Source organism: Oncorhynchus gorbuscha, linkage group LG02 (genome assembly GCF_021184085.1).
Source record: "Oncorhynchus gorbuscha isolate QuinsamMale2020 ecotype Even-year linkage group LG02, OgorEven_v1.0, whole genome shotgun sequence".
NCBI lineage: Eukaryota > Metazoa > Chordata > Actinopteri > Salmoniformes > Salmonidae > Oncorhynchus > Oncorhynchus gorbuscha.
In genome coordinates this window covers 66,410,231-66,425,788 of record NC_060174.1, presented here as the reverse complement: position 1 = coordinate 66,425,788, position 15,558 = coordinate 66,410,231, and the positions used below count along the sequence as shown (strand labels likewise).

At 41.0% G+C, this 15,558-nt stretch overlaps 1 protein-coding gene across 1 annotated transcript; it reads left to right on the top strand.

Annotated features, from left to right (window-relative positions):
- The first annotated feature begins 1,874 nt into the window (after nucleotides 1-1,874).
- LOC124007789 (cofilin-2-like) lies at nucleotides 1,875-9,731 on the top strand. The gene is made up of 4 exons (XM_046318555.1): nucleotides 1,875-2,009; nucleotides 8,164-8,474; nucleotides 8,574-8,650; nucleotides 8,757-9,731. The coding sequence occupies exons 1-4, from the start codon at nucleotides 2,007-2,009 to the stop codon at nucleotides 8,867-8,869; spliced, it is 504 nt and encodes a 167-aa protein (XP_046174511.1). The 5' UTR covers nucleotides 1,875-2,006; the 3' UTR covers nucleotides 8,870-9,731.
- The last annotated feature ends 5,827 nt before the right edge of the window (nucleotides 9,732-15,558 follow it).

Genomic DNA, 15,558 nt, shown 5'->3' with positions numbered 1-15,558 from the left:
CTCGGCATCTAACCATAAGTTGCTACAGAGGGTAGTGCGAACGGCCCAGTACATCTCTGGAGCCAAGCTTCCTGCCATCTAGGACCTATATAATAGGCGGTGTCAGAGGAAAGCCCATAAAATTGTCAGAGACTCCAGTCACCCAAGTTATAGACTGTTTTCTCTGCTACCGCATGGCAAGCGGTACCGGAGCATCAAGTTTAGGACCAAAAGGCTCCTCAACAGCTTCTACTCCCAAGCCATTAGACTGCTGAACAATTCATAAAAATCCCCACTGGACAATTTACATTAATAACCCCCCCACTCTTGTACACTGCTGCTACTTGCTGTTTGTTTGTTACCCATGCATAGTCACTCAGCCCCCCACTGACTCGGTACCGATGCCCCCTGTATATAGCCTCCTTATTCTTATTGTGTTACTTTTTATTATTACTTTTTATTTTAGCCTACTTGGTCTTGAAATTGCACTGTTGGTTAAGGGCTTGTGAGTAAGCATTTCACGGTAAAGCCAACACTTGTTGTATTCGGCGCATGAAGCAAATAAAGTTTGATTTGATTTGACTTAACAACGCCAGCTTGGGGCTAATTTGAATGGGTGCCAATGGAGAGAGGCTATACGGATACGCCTGGTGCCCAAATTGATGACGTATGTCGCACAGTTGAGAGTCGAGTTCAGTCAGTCGTCCTGGTAATCCTCGTTTATGCTGGCAACAACAACAGCATGGCGCCAATTAAAACTTGTAAAAGAAAGTGATGTTTATTTCGATGGGAAAGGGAGAAATAACTTGTAGTATTGTTCACCATCTGGGTGTCGCCGTTACATGCCAATTAGCTAATGTAATATCAAGCCGGTGTGGATGACAGGTGCAACGGTGTTGTAATTCCCACCGGGCAGCTGTATCACATGTCGCTAGCGGTAGATACGTGGCCAATTTGTTTCATCCCACTTGATTATACAGTGCCTCCAGAAAGTATTCAGACCCCCTGACTTTTTCCACATTTCTTACATTACAGCCACATTCTAAAAATGATTAAATTGTATTTTGTGAAAGCTCTGACGAAGGCATTGAGGCCGATATGTAAAGTGTATTAAAAGAGCAGTGATACTATCAAGAGCAGTGTGGGGGTTTCTTCTTATTTCTCTGCTAAGCCTCACTGTATGTATGTGTGTGTGTGTGTGTGTGTGTGTGTGTGTGTGTGTGTGTGTGTGTGTGTGTGTGTGTGTGTGTGTGTGTGTGTGTGTGTGTGTGTGTGTGTGTGTGTGTGTGTGTGTGTGTGTGTGTGTGTGTGTGTATGTATGTATGTATATATATATATATACTGGCGGAACGATTTCACCTATATATATATATATTCTCTGGACTTTATGTGCTTGTTTTGTCACATCAGCTGAAATTAGGCAAACTAGCAACCAGGACCTGGCGGAACGATCTCACCTAGATCGTTCCGCCAGTTCCTGGTTGCTAGTTTGCCTAATTTCAGCTGATGTGACAAAACAAGCACGTAAAGTCCAGAGAATCAATCCAAACCACAAATATTTCAGCTGTTTGAAGCTGGTGTACAAAACTGAAAATAAAAGATGCAAAAATGCACCTTAAGAAAGGGAAGCATAGAAATAGTGTCCAAAAACCTATCTACCGCTTCTTAGACTTGCGTTCAGTGAGAATGACAGATCTATAACTCACAACTCTATGTACATTTGGTCGGGTCGCCCAAAAAGGTATAGACCGCAGCTATAAAATGATTTCAATTGAGTTTCCCCATCACCACTAAAGTAATATTCCCTCTCATCACCACTAAAGTAATATTCCCTCTCTCGCGCCAATAGCAGATTCTGAGGGTTTTTTTCACATCCGTACCACCGTAGTGGGGGCGTGGCCACAGTATAAACGTAATTCCGTGAAAAGTATGCCCCTGTCAGTCACTGTCTGCTTCTCTGGTGGTGTGCGAGGCTGCGAGCTCAAGAGGGACGACTTTTCAGACGCGGATAGACAAAAGACCCAACCATGGTAACGTTACGTTTGTTTCCAATGGCTGTAATTTAGTTATCCTAAATATACACAGTAGCTGTGTTGGGGACGGGTACTTACTTGGCCCGTTGAACATTGAAATTGTGATTTTTATTTCGCACCATAGTTTCACAATCGATGACTATTGGCTGGATAGCTAACTAGTAGCACATATTTAAGAACTGGCTTGTAACATTAACTTCATTAACATTGTCATTCGTTGTTAGAGTTAACTAGATAACCTAGCCCCTCGGCATATCATCTTATCCATGACTAACGCTGGGATGAACTAGTGCATGTTGGCGTCCTTGGTAGTAGCTAACGCGTCGCTACCTTGGTAACTGTTAGGCCTCTTGTTAAACAGACGGCAAAAAATGTTAGCAAACTAACGTTACGCTATCCACCATTGGCATTGATAAGGTAAACAACGTTACTGTATTGCCTTTGAATTTAACTGCCATGTTAGAGCTACGCTGTGCCAGATATCTGTTGACGCGTTAAGTCTTAAAAGTACCGGCGACCGCCTATTCCAGCTGACCCCACCCTTACTGAAAGTACAAGGAAGTGTAACATAACTAGCTAACAACCTGCCAATTTTCTTAGAAGATGATGAAATACGTCCATGGACTTTGTTCGGTGGCGTCTATTACTCACTGCGTGTGTTCACGTCTTTAAAAAATTCAGTGATCATTGAGGGCTGGTTCGACGCACAAACTAGGAAGCCATGGAACACAGCCATAATTTCCCTCTTACTTGATTTGCGCGCCAGTGTTTCTAAAGCCTCGTTCACATTGTGCCTCGTATACATCGTGACCTATTTCATTACGTCGTACATCTTTAGGGGGGGGGTCTCAACGAAAATAGTCCGGGTGGCTGTTTGATTAATTCTTAAGCAGTTTTGTGGCTTGGTGGTAGAAGCTGTTAGGGAGCCTTGTGGACCTGGACTTCACGACTCTCTTAGTGTGTTTGGACTATGATAGTTTGAGGACAATGAAATTGAAACACTCGACCCGCTCCGATTCTAGGTAGTTGTGCACGATTCCAGGATTTGAGTTGACTCCAACCACTCTAGCTCTAGTCACAAAACACACTGAAACGCATGTGCTCACACCTCATTATTGCACAAATCTTCTAGAACACAAATGTAGTCTTCCTAGAGGACTGACATGAACATGATGCTGCCATTTTGCCTATAAAATTCATCTTTGGTTTGAATCTTGAAGGTCATGTGTAGGAACTGCAATATTTCAGTGATGTTTTCTGTGTGCGTCCTTGACGGATCCCATAGGATGATACGGCGCACTCTACGCTGATAAGCCTTTTCTCTGCCATATTCAGACTGGTATTACTACACTTTGGTTTTGTAATGATTATCAAAGCTTGTGCGTTATTCCAGAGGACGACTCACACATTATTAGTTTTTCCGAACTGCTCCCATTAATTATTTTTTCAAATTTAATTGACTTATGACGGAAGCCTGTATTTATTGTAGACGTGGAGATATTTCATCGTCATGTCTCGACGACAATAGGCTTCACTGGTAACTCGTGATTGGCTGCCAAATGTATAGGTCTCCCCATAATATTTACATTGAAGTGTGATCATAATCATTATTGTAGCGGTCCATCTATGGTAGACGTCCTGCCTAATAACAATGCCCCACATCCTGCTCATTTGAGCTATTTAACCGTATTTGCACTTGCCATTTCCAAAAAGGTTAGCAAGGATGCTGCTTTGCGATCAATTGCCTATGTAGCCGAAACTCGCTAGTGGCGTTTCAATCGGGGACGTCACTTGCTCTGAGACCTTGAAGTAGTGGTTCCCCTTGCTTTGTGGAGCGATGGGTATCGATGCTTCGAGGGTGACTAACGTGTGCAGAGCGTCCCTGGTTCACGCCCAGGTCGGGCGGAGGGACGGACGTAAAGTCTATACTGGGACAGGGCTCTTAACTGTTTATGGAGAGCTACCATCCTGTAGGTTTTTTCCTCCAACCTAGCACATCTGCTTTAATAAACTAGGTGGTTGAGTTCAATCAGGTTAGTTACAGCTGGAGTTAGAGCAAAAACGTACAGGGTTGGAGAGCCCTGATCTAAAACTTAAACGGCCAGCAAGGGTTTCATTAAAAGCTATAGGAAATACTTTTTATTGCACATTATGTCTAATTAAACGGACACATTTGGCGATTTTCAACTTCAATTCACTGGCACTATGACGTTTAGCTTAGCCATTTTAATTGATAGATACAGATGACGGAGCTATAGCCTATGCGCACAGTTCTGACTCTGTCTAGCCTTCTCCTCTTTATCTTAGCAATGAAAATGCTGGTGTGGTTGGTGGTCCTGTTGCGTGTAGAATAGCTCAGCCTAATCATTGATAGTCCCTACTTTAGTGAACTTGCGCAAGACATTGCAAGCCAAGAAATTGCGAAATATAGCTTTTCTATAGCTACTTCATTTGATTACCAATGCAGTCTGTGCCCCTCCCATCTCCCTCAAACTCGCTAGCTTGCTCATTCTTTGCTGTGGAAGATACAATAGTTTGTTCTCGAAGTAAACTACGCAAAATAGTTGCCACCATTGCGGAAATATTGAATCTTAGATTCCGCTAGCAATTGACTCCTAAACTTGACACCCAGACATGGCAGTTGACGTTCGAGGAATCTTATTTTCTAGTCCACTCCCCAGTGCCTTTCGTTTGGCATAGCAATCTCTCAAAATAAACGCAAAGTACGGCCAGAATAAATAGTTTCAGGTGATAATAAAACCCTTTGTTTAATTACGTTATGTAACTTTATAGCTGGGTAGATTGTAGACTCCACTAGTGAGCAACCCATTTTTTGTGAAGCATTTTTAAAAACCTTTTAACCAGGCAAGTCAATTAAGAATTCATTCTTATTTAGAACTGATGCCCTACCAAAAGGCCTCCTGTGGGGAGGGGGGGGGCTGGGATTAAACATATAACATTCATTAAATTAAAATATCGGACAAAAATCACAGCAACACAACCCTACATAGATCTAAGACAATGACACAGCACGGCAGCAACACAACATGGAAGCAGCACAGGGTACAAACAATATTGGGCACAGACAACAGCACAGGGTAGCCCAGTGGTTAGAGCGTTGGATTAGTAACCGAAAGATTGCAAGTTCAAATCCCAGAGCTGACATGGTACAATATGTTGTTCTGCCCTTGAACAGGCAGTTAACCCACTGTTCCTAGGCCGTCATTGAAAAAAAAAAAAAATCTTAACTGACTTGCCTAGTTAAAGGTCAAATGAAACAAAGGGAAAGCAGTTAGACGACAATGCATCACGTGACGCAGCCACAACTGTCAGTAAGTGTCCATGATCGAGTCTTTGAATGAAGAGATTGAGAAGACCGTCTCAGTTTGAGTGTTTGTTGCAGCTTGTTCCAGTCACAAGCTGTAATAATTATCATTTAAAAAAATATATTTAAACCACTAACATATTTAATAGAATTTGCTTAGCAGCCAATGTGTATTTAACATTACTATTAAAATAAGACTCACTTATAGGAATGGGTCATTGTTTACGAGTTAGTAGCTATTCCATAAAGCAATCACCGAAAAACCACATTTTCGTCAGTGGTTTTTTAACTTTCAGGTTTTTGACTGACTCTGGCTGGACTAAAGACGTCGCAAAGTTTGTCAAATGTCAGTATGTGGTGGCTGTCTCGCAACGGAGCCTTCAACCATAAGGGTGCTTTGCGATTCCACTCCGCTATGGACGTCACCATTGAAATGCATGACATCCGTCGCACTGTAACGGAATGTTTATGGCTAATGTGAACAAGGCTTTACCCATAAGCACACTGTTAATTTGCGACGGATGTCATACATGCTCTGCATTGCAAACTCGCTTGACTTGCTATACATTTGTAAAAACAAGTTGAGGAAAAATTAACTATACAAAGCTATGTTTTATCACCTGAAATGGTATGTTTATCCTGTTCTGAATGAAACTGTCATATTTTGGTATCTCCCAAAACTGGACATTCTTTCGTTACAAACACGACACTTGTCTGTTCAGTAGCGGGACAGGACTCCAGGAAGATGTAACTGAGTGCTTATGGGTATGGTGAACGGGGCTTAACATTACCTCCGCTCAAAAGGTATGGGGTTCTTCTTCAGCACAACCACCATAAGGAAGAATGGACCATGTGCTGTAACTATTTCTTTGGTTGAGAAAAGAGGACATGCAAACACAATGTTAGAAAGTGGGCATCCTGTTCTTTGAATAGTCTTATTTTCTTCGTGGTCAAAACATTGGAATTATGTTTTTACAATTCCATTAAAAACTAAAGCTACGATGTTGAGTAAATAAGTACCGGAATTCAATAATTTTCTTTATGGCAAACCTAAGTCCAGGTGTAATACTTTGCCTACTTGGGCTAGATGTGCCGCTAGCATTTCCAACCAAGCAGAGGTGTCAGAAATAGCAATAAAATAAGTCACTTACGTTTGAAGGTCTTAATCTGGTTGCAATCACAAGGGTCCCAGCTACATAACAAATGGTCCTTTTGTTCGATAAAGTCCTTTATATCCCAGAAAAGTTTTTCATTGGTGCGCTTGACTCAGTAATGCACTGGTTTCCCTCGTTCAAAATGCGTACAAATGAATCCCGCAAGTTACTATTAAACTTCTTCCAAACATATCAAATAACGTTCCTAATCAATCCTCGGGTACCCTAATATGTAACTAAATGATATGATTTAAGACTGAGAATACTAGAGATAAATAATGAAGTACGCGCCCTCACTGGAGCGTGCAACAAACACTGCATCCAAAATGGGAGCCACTTACTAAAACTATAAATTCTAGCCCATTTTTCAAAAAACAAGCCTGAAACTCTTTCTAAAGACTGACATGCAATCTAGGAGGTAATTCTTCTTCTATTCCCACTGACGGCCATAATAATCAAGGGTGAACTGGGGGGAAAAAACATTTCTGGATGGATTGTCCTTGGGTTTTTGCCTGCCATATCAGTTCTGTTATACTCAGACATTTATTTTAAGGTATAGAAACTTTAGAGTTTTCTATCCAATACTACCAATTACATGCATATCCTAGCTTCTAGGCAGTTTACATTAACAGGAAGTTTACTTTGGGCACCTCAATCATCCAAACTTGTGAATACTGCCCCCTAGCCCGAAGAATTTAACTCCAATAATATGTTGCATGGACTCAATAATAGTGTGCAATAATAGTGTTTAACATGATTTCTGAATGACTACCTCATCTCTGTACCACACAATTATCTGTAAGGTATTTTAGTCAACCAGTGAATTTTTAACACCGACTCAACCACCAAGACCAATAAGGTTTTCCAATGCCTTGCAAAGAAGGCCACCTACTGGTAAATAACAAGCAGACATTGAATATCCCTTTGAGCATGGTGCATTTATTAAATAGACTTTGGATGTTGGATCAATACACCTAGTCACTACAAAGATAGGATGCTTAGATATGAAATAGAGCCAAGCACAGGCAAAATACTAAATGAATCCTGGTTGCCTGCTTTCCAACACACTTTTCAGTGAGATAAGAACTTAAAACACAAGGCCAAATACACACTGGAGTTGCTTACCAAGACATTGCATGTGCATGAGTCGCTTAGTTTGGACTTAAATTGGCTTGAAAATCTATGGTAAGACTGATCATCAACCAAGAAAAAAAGAATGTGCAATATTGTACAATCTAGGTGTTCAAAGCTCTTAGACTTACCTTAAGAATCACAGCTGTAATTGCTGCCAAAGGTGACTCTAGTGTGTTCACTCGGGTGTGAATATTTGTGTAAATGAGAATTCTGTATTTAATTTTCAATACATTAGCAAAAATGTTTACATTTGGCCATTATTGGGTATTGTGTGTAGATGGATGGGGAAATTATTTGCATATTTTGAATTCGGGCTGTAATAAATCAGTGGAATAAGTCAAGGGCTGTCAACTTACTGACGGCACTGTACCTGATGACAGTTGCTCAAATCTATTCTGGCACTGTAAAGTCAACTGATATGGACAGTGCAGGTGTAAGATGCTCAAATAAGCAGTGCAATGGCAGATAGTGATTTATGAAATGCATGGGTCTCTTGGGTACACTATGCATTAAAGACATATATTTTTTTTCTCCTTAGGCCTCTGGAGTGACAGTGACCGATGAAGTTATTACAGTCTTCAACGAGATGAAGGTGCGTAAGGCCCAGGCGAACGAGGACGAGAAGAAGAAGCGGAAGAAGGCGGTGCTGTTCTGCCTGAGTGAGGACAAGAAACACATCGTCCTTGAATCTGGTAAAGAGATCCTGACTGGCGATGTGGGTACTACCATTGCAGATCCCTACCTGCACTTTGTCAAGATGCTGCCCGCAGATGACTGTCGCTACGCCCTCTATGACGCTACCTACGAGACCAAGGAGACCAAGAAAGAGGACCTGGTCTTCATCTTCTGGTGCGTGTCAACTGTTAAGCACTGGGTTTAAAAAGTCAGTTTGATTACAACTAGAAATACAGAACCTTGTGGTAATCTCTCCTGTTCTCTGTATCACAGGGCCCCAGATGGTGCTCCACTGAAGAGCAAAATGATCTACGCCAGCTCAAAGGACGCCATTAAAAAGAAATTCACAGGTTAGCACTGTTTTTAGGTTGAAAGAATCATAATACTGTTCAACTGCTGTGTGGGTATGTCTAGGGTACTTCATTCTTCACATTTGACCACTTTGCTCAATTACAGGTATCAAGCATGAATGGCAAGTTAACGGTTTGGAGGACATCAAAGATCGGCGAACCTTAGCAGAGAAGCTTGGAGGCTCGTCAGTGGTCACCCTTGAAGGTGGGCCTGTATAAATCCCATCTCGGGTATGATCCGAGGCCTACAGGGAAAAAACAAATTTTAAATCCCGTGGGTATGGCTGTTCATTCCAGAATGATAAGGAATTAGGTGAGGGGGTTTAGAGTAAAACATTTGAGGGTGTTGAGATGGGGTATTTTGTTGTGTGGTTTAAAATTGTGGTTCTTTCCACTTGTCACTGAAGAACACAGCCATGTCTTAAATGGCAATTTGTGATGAAGGATTATGACAAAATAGATAAAGATTTGTCACCATTTCTGAGATTGGCCTTGCCGTTTCCAAACTCATGAAGAATGATATCTAATGGAAGAAAATTTGCCCTTGCATTTTCCAACTAATGAACAAAATGGGTTTTACAGAATGACCTTTTTTTTTTAAACAGATGAGTACTGGTTATGTCTCTTGTTTAATGGAGGGGTGTCTGGATCAGGCAGATGAAAGAAACTAATGAGCAAGTCTATGACCAACCTACTGGGTTAATTTATGCACTTTGTTCACATGAATCTGATGGCAATTCCTGTATTGCCAAATTAGTCATTCTTTAGCATGTCTAGCTAAATCTAGTTTTATTTTCCAGCATGCTTCCAGTAAAATTAAAATTCCAAAATGTGACCTTATTCTATTAAGTTATTTCCAAAACCTTTGAGCAAACAGTAAATGCGCTGTGTACAAACAAAAATGCATTCCTTTTTTCATGATAAATCTCAGAACAGCTTGAACAGGGATCAATTGGAGTCAGGGGTATGTCATAGTGTGGGTGGCTCAAGTTGGAAGAAGCCTATGAGAGCAAGTAAAGTGTGGCTGTATATGTGAGTTCTGTTTTTGTCTCTTGTCTAAATAAAGAAAATGCATTTACTAGCTGCTGCCTGTAACATGTTTTCTTTGCCTATGGTTAACTGGCCATTCCTGCATAAGTTTATTTTTTTTTTACATCTTTGAACTGAGTCTATTTGGATGCATCAATATATTAGCAAATTGTTAGTCTATTCATGGTGCATTTTTTAAATTTTACATTTAACAGTGCACATAATTATAGCCCACACAGCTCACTGGGGGAAACGTGCAGGGCATGCAATTTTTGGCTTAGTAGTATATCCCCATTAGTGATGGACGTTCTGAGTCTTTTCGGAGAGCTGTAGTCTTCGGCTCCATTCACATAAGAGGCCCATCCAGGGCCGTCTCCAGGCATAAGCGACATAAGAACTTATCCCAGCTATTAAAGCTGCCAGAGCGTGGGGACAGTAGTCCACCCGACCTCTCAAAAGCCTGGCAGAAGTGCGAGCCCTTGAATCCAGGGCAGTAGCTTCAGCCTAATGTGACTTACACCAACTGATACTAAATTGCCTGATTGACTGGCCATGTCGGAATACCCATACTAGCGTACTACATATATAAACTGCATACTATTTACTCATCGCATACTGTTTAGTAGAAAGTATGCCATGGCTGCAACGCAGTAGCGTCTCTAAATTGAGTAGGTGGGGTTGAGTGCGGGGGATTTCTCAAATTCAGAGACATGCATCGCATTAACGAGGCTGATAACTTTCACATTCAACCTATAACATAGTGGCCCATATAGCCCATCTATTTTTAATTTTTAAAAGGACTGAAGACTGAAACAGGTTCCATTCCGACACATTAGTGATACATAGTGCTTTAACGTGTAAATTCAATCAAATAGTGTAGTACACACACACACTTTCCAAATGTTCAAATTTAAAGGCTATTGTACAGAAACATGTGGACAGCGGGTGCATTGCAAATTCAGAACTGCTGGACATCAAAGTAAAGCACTGATCATTGGGTACAAGATCAGAATGACTGCAAAGGCTTGGCCCGTAAATGAAATGAGTAGCCTTGCCTAAAACAATGCACATGTTCAAAAGGCCTGATTAACATGACTGCAGCTGCATTCAGAGTCCCCGGCGCTGACACATTCAGGAATCAGAAGATGGTTTACTATGTCATTTAAAAGCTCTGAAGGCTAAGAAAACAAACACTTCTCAGTGACAGCAGTAATCCACTAAAAATAATTGTTATCAAAGATGTAGCCTGTGACGCAAACCTCAATCATTTTAAGAACAAAAACTTACTTTGCCAACATTTGTACTCTTCCGCAGAAGCTTTGGGCATTTTCCCAATTAAGGAGCCTAGTTTTGTTAGGCTCTAGTTCTCAAGTAGCCCACCTCTTCCAATGCATTGTGGATAAGTGTGCATCGAATTCTACGAGAGAGGCAAAATTAGTATAACATCCTGGCATTTAAACCATACCCAATTTTCTAAATGTAACTTACTATTTAACATATTTTGGCATAATGAAAATGCGCCATGCGTGATTGTATTGTTTCCCACTATTTGTTGATTTTGGTAGCGCCTACTCGTATCTAAATTATCAGCTGTTGTCAAAGCTGAAATGAGTATGACATCTGGGCATTTAAAGTATACATTTTTCAAAATGTTGCATATGATTAAACTTTTTTCGAATATTCAAACTGCCTATTTCGGATGCATGTATGGGTATTCGGACATGGCCACTGACTCAAGCCAAACAATGTCTTTATTTTATTTTTGTTTTTCTCCATCTATCTCCGGTAAACTATCCAGGAAAGGGCTAAGATTTAGCCCATATTAATATATGTAGCCTTAAATGAAATCAGTAGCTTGCTAACATTGGATAACATTCATATACTGGCCATCTCTGAAACTCACTTAGATAATTCCTTTGATACAGCAGTAGCAATACAAGAATATAACATCTACAGAAAAAACAGGAATGTCAATGGGGGAGGTGTTGCTGTATATGTTCAGAGCCATATTCCTGTGAAGCTTAGGGAGGATCTCCTGTCAAATGTTGGAGTGTTGTGGTTGCATGTTCATCTGCCTCATCTAATGCCCCTTATTTTGGGACACTGCTTTAGGCCACCAAGTGCTAACACTCAGTATTTGGATAATGCAGTTAGTGTGCAATGCTTGATAATGTGTGTGATGTTAAAAGTGCTGTCTATTCTCTGGGTGACCCGAATGTTGACTGGTTAGCAACATAGCACATTGGTAAAAGTCAGTGAAAAACATTGAAGCTAAGCAGGGCTGGACATGTTAACAATCCTGGATGGGAGACCAAAGGCATAGCTCCAGTTAAATAAAATGTCCAGTGGGAGGTGCTGTCCAGGCTTAACCATGAAACTCCTACATGTAAATGTACACTATATATACCAAAGTATGTGGTCACCTTTTGAAATTACTGGATTTGGCTGTTGCTGACAGGTGTATAAAATCAAGTGTACTGCCATGCAATCTCCATAGACAAACGTTGGCATTAGATTGGCCTTACTAAGCTCAGTGACTTTCAACGTGGCGCCGCCAACAAGTCAGTTTGTTACATTTCTGCCCTGCTGGAGTTGCTCCAATCAACTGTAAGTGCTGTTCTCTGGAGTGATGAATCACGCTTCACCATCTGGCAGTCCGACGGACAAATCTGGGTTGGCGGATGCCAGGAGTACACTACCTACCCGTGTAGTGCCAAATGTAAAGATTGCTGGAGGGGGAATAATGTTCTGGGGCTTTTCTTTCATGGTTTGGGCTAGGCCCCTTAGTTCCAGAGAAGGGAAATCTAAATGCTACAGCATACAATGACATTGAAAATTGTTCTGTTTCCAACTTTGTGACAACAGTTTGGGGAAGGCCCTTTCCTGTTTCAGCATGACAATGCCTTGTGCACAATGTGAGGTCCATACAGAAATTATTTGTCAAGATCGGTGTGGAAGAAATAGACTGGCCTGCAGAGCCCTGACCTCAACCCCATCGAAAACCTTTGGGATGAATTGGAATGCCGACTGCGAGCCAGGCCTCATCGCCCAACATCAGTGCCTGACATCACAAATGCTCTTGTGGCTGAATGGAAGCCGCAGCAATGTTCCAACATCTAGAAGAAGAGTGGAGGCTGTTATAGCAGCAAAGGGGGGGACCAACTCCATATTAATGCCCATGATTTTGGAATGAGATGTTCGACATGCAGGTGTCCACATACTTTTGGTAATGTAGTCTATATAGTAATTCTCATGTTTTTTTTTACATGTTGACATGTAAAAAATACTATGTGAAACCCATAAGGAAATCATTTATTTTGTAGAACATACACCTTTCTTATAATATTCATAGATGACTCATAATTCAAATATTTTCTCATATGTCATACCATATCTATGTAGGAAATTCACCACAATCATGTATTCAATGGTGTATGTCATATAAGACATATAAGTTAACACATGTACAAATACAACACTGACAAAATATTACCGGATCCTTCTGATATTCATCTTCTTCTGTCCAACTGCTGTGTGGGTATGTCTAGGGTACTTCATTCTTCACATTTGACCACTTTGCTAAATTGCAGGTATCAAGCATGAATGGCAAGTTAACGGTTTGGAGGACATCAAAGATCGGCCATACAAGAGTCTGCCATACAAGAGTCTAATGAAATGTTCCTGATTATTTTCCATATGGGTGGGTCTAAAGTCATAAGAGATCATACAAAATGCTTACTCAGGGCTCTTTTGTTGAAGGTGTAAAACATGTTGGTCTGATGTGTATGAGGAAGTGAATCCAGATGCAGCACTGGAAGTATTTGTAAATTAATAGCCAATCGTTGACAAGCATGGAACTAACTGTGAGAGCTGTTAGAGCCTCCTGGATTGGTGATGAATTGAACAATTGTATGGTTCAAAGCAATTATGCAAAAGAGGTGGCAAACATATAAAGCTGTTCAGCTGATTGGTTGACATACTGTACATTTAGAAATGTTGTGACTAAAGTTAACAAAAATTATATTACCAAAACAAGATAATTGACATAAAACACAATGGAAAAAGACTGGAGTACATTTAATGATATCATGGGTAGAAAACCCAATTCATCGCCATCGTTCATTGAAGTTGATGGGTAATTTTTAACAAAATCTTTCGATGTTGCCAATCATTTCAATGACTATTTCACTAGTAAAGAGGAAAAACTAAGAAGTGAAATGACCACATTGAACAGTGAACCATCATATTGAATAATGAAAAAGAAGGATTGCTTTTTAAAATTTAGTGTGGGAGAGGTGGGAAAACAATTGTTATCCACCTAATAATGACAAGCTACCAGGTACAGACAACCTTGATGGGAAACTATTGAGAATGGTAGGAGACTGTATTTATTTGCTATATCTTTAACCAAAGCCTAAAGGAGTGTGTGTGTCCACAGGCGTGGAAGGAAGCTAAAGTCATTCCACTGCCTAAAAATGGGAAATCACCCTTTGCTGGATCTAACAGCTGCCCAATCAGTTTGCTGCCTGTTCTTATTACACTGATGTAGAGAATTGTGTTTGAACAAATACAATGCTATTTCTCAGAAAATAAGTTAACTACTGACTTTCTGCATGCATTTAGAGAAGGGCACTCAACGTGTACTGCGCTGACTCAGATGACTGGGTAAAGTAAATGGATAATAAGATGATAGTTGAAGCTGTATCGTTAGATTTCTGTGCAGCCTTTGATGTTATTAATCATAAATTGTTACTGAAAATAATCACTTGCTATGGCTTTACATCACCTGCCATCACATGGTTGAAGAGTTATTTATCCAATAGAACCCAAAGAGTGTTGTTCAATAGAAGCTTCTCTCACATCAGATACAGTGCATTTGGAAAGTAATTCAGGCCCCTTGACTTTTTCCACATTTTGTTAAAGCAGAAAGTTTTTAAAATGTATTTAAAGTTAAACGGAAATTTCACATTGACATAATTATTCAGACCCTTTACTCAGTACTTTGTTAAAGCACCTTTGGCAGTGATTACAGCCTCAAGTCTTGTTTATGACGCTTCAAGCTTGGCATACCTGTATTTGGGGAGTTTCTCCCATTCTTCTCTGCAGATCCTCTCAAGCTCTGTCAGGTTGGATGGGGAGCATCGCTGCACAGCTATTCTAAGGTCTCTCCTGACATGTTCGATTGGGTTCATGTCTGGCCTCTGACTGGGCCACCCAAGGACATTCAGAGACTTGACCCAAAGCCATTCCTGCGTTGTCTTGGTTGTGTGCTTAGGATCGTTGTCCTGTTGGAAGGTGAACCGTCGCCCCAGTCTGAGGTCCTGAGTGCTCTGGAGCAGGTTTCATCAAGGATCTCTGTACTTATGCTGCCACCACCATGCTTCACCGTAGTGATAGTGCCATGTTTCCCCAAGATGTGACTCTTTGCATTCAGGCCAAAAAGTTAAATATTGGTTTCATCAGACCAGAGAATCTTGTTTCTCATGGTCTGAGAGTCTTTAGGTGACTTTTGGCAAACTCCAAGCAGGCTGTCATGTGCGTTTTACTGAGGAGTAACTTCCATCAGGCCACTCTACCATAAAGGCCTGATTGGTGGAGTGCTGCAGAGATGGTTGTCATTCTGGAAGGTTCTCCCATTTCCACACAGGAACTCTGAAGCTCTGTCAGAGTGACCATCGGGTTCTTGATCACCTCCCTGACCAAAAACCTTGTACCCTGATTGCTCAGTTTGGCCGGGCGGACAGCTCTAGAAAGAGTCTTGTTGGTTCCAAACTTCTTCCATTTAAGAATGATGGCGGCCACTGTTCTTGGGGACCTTCAATGCTGCAGAAATGATTTGGTACCCTTCCCCAGATCTGTGCCTTGGCACAATCATGTCT

Coding starts and splice junctions, on each gene's coding strand:
- LOC124007789 (XM_046318555.1), top strand. Junction 8,475..8,573: donor GACCTGGTCTTCATCTTCTG/GTGCGTGTCAAC, acceptor TCTGTATCACAG/GGCCCCAGATGGTGCTCCAC. Junction 8,651..8,756: donor CATTAAAAAGAAATTCACAG/GTTAGCACTGTT, acceptor GCTCAATTACAG/GTATCAAGCATGAATGGCAA.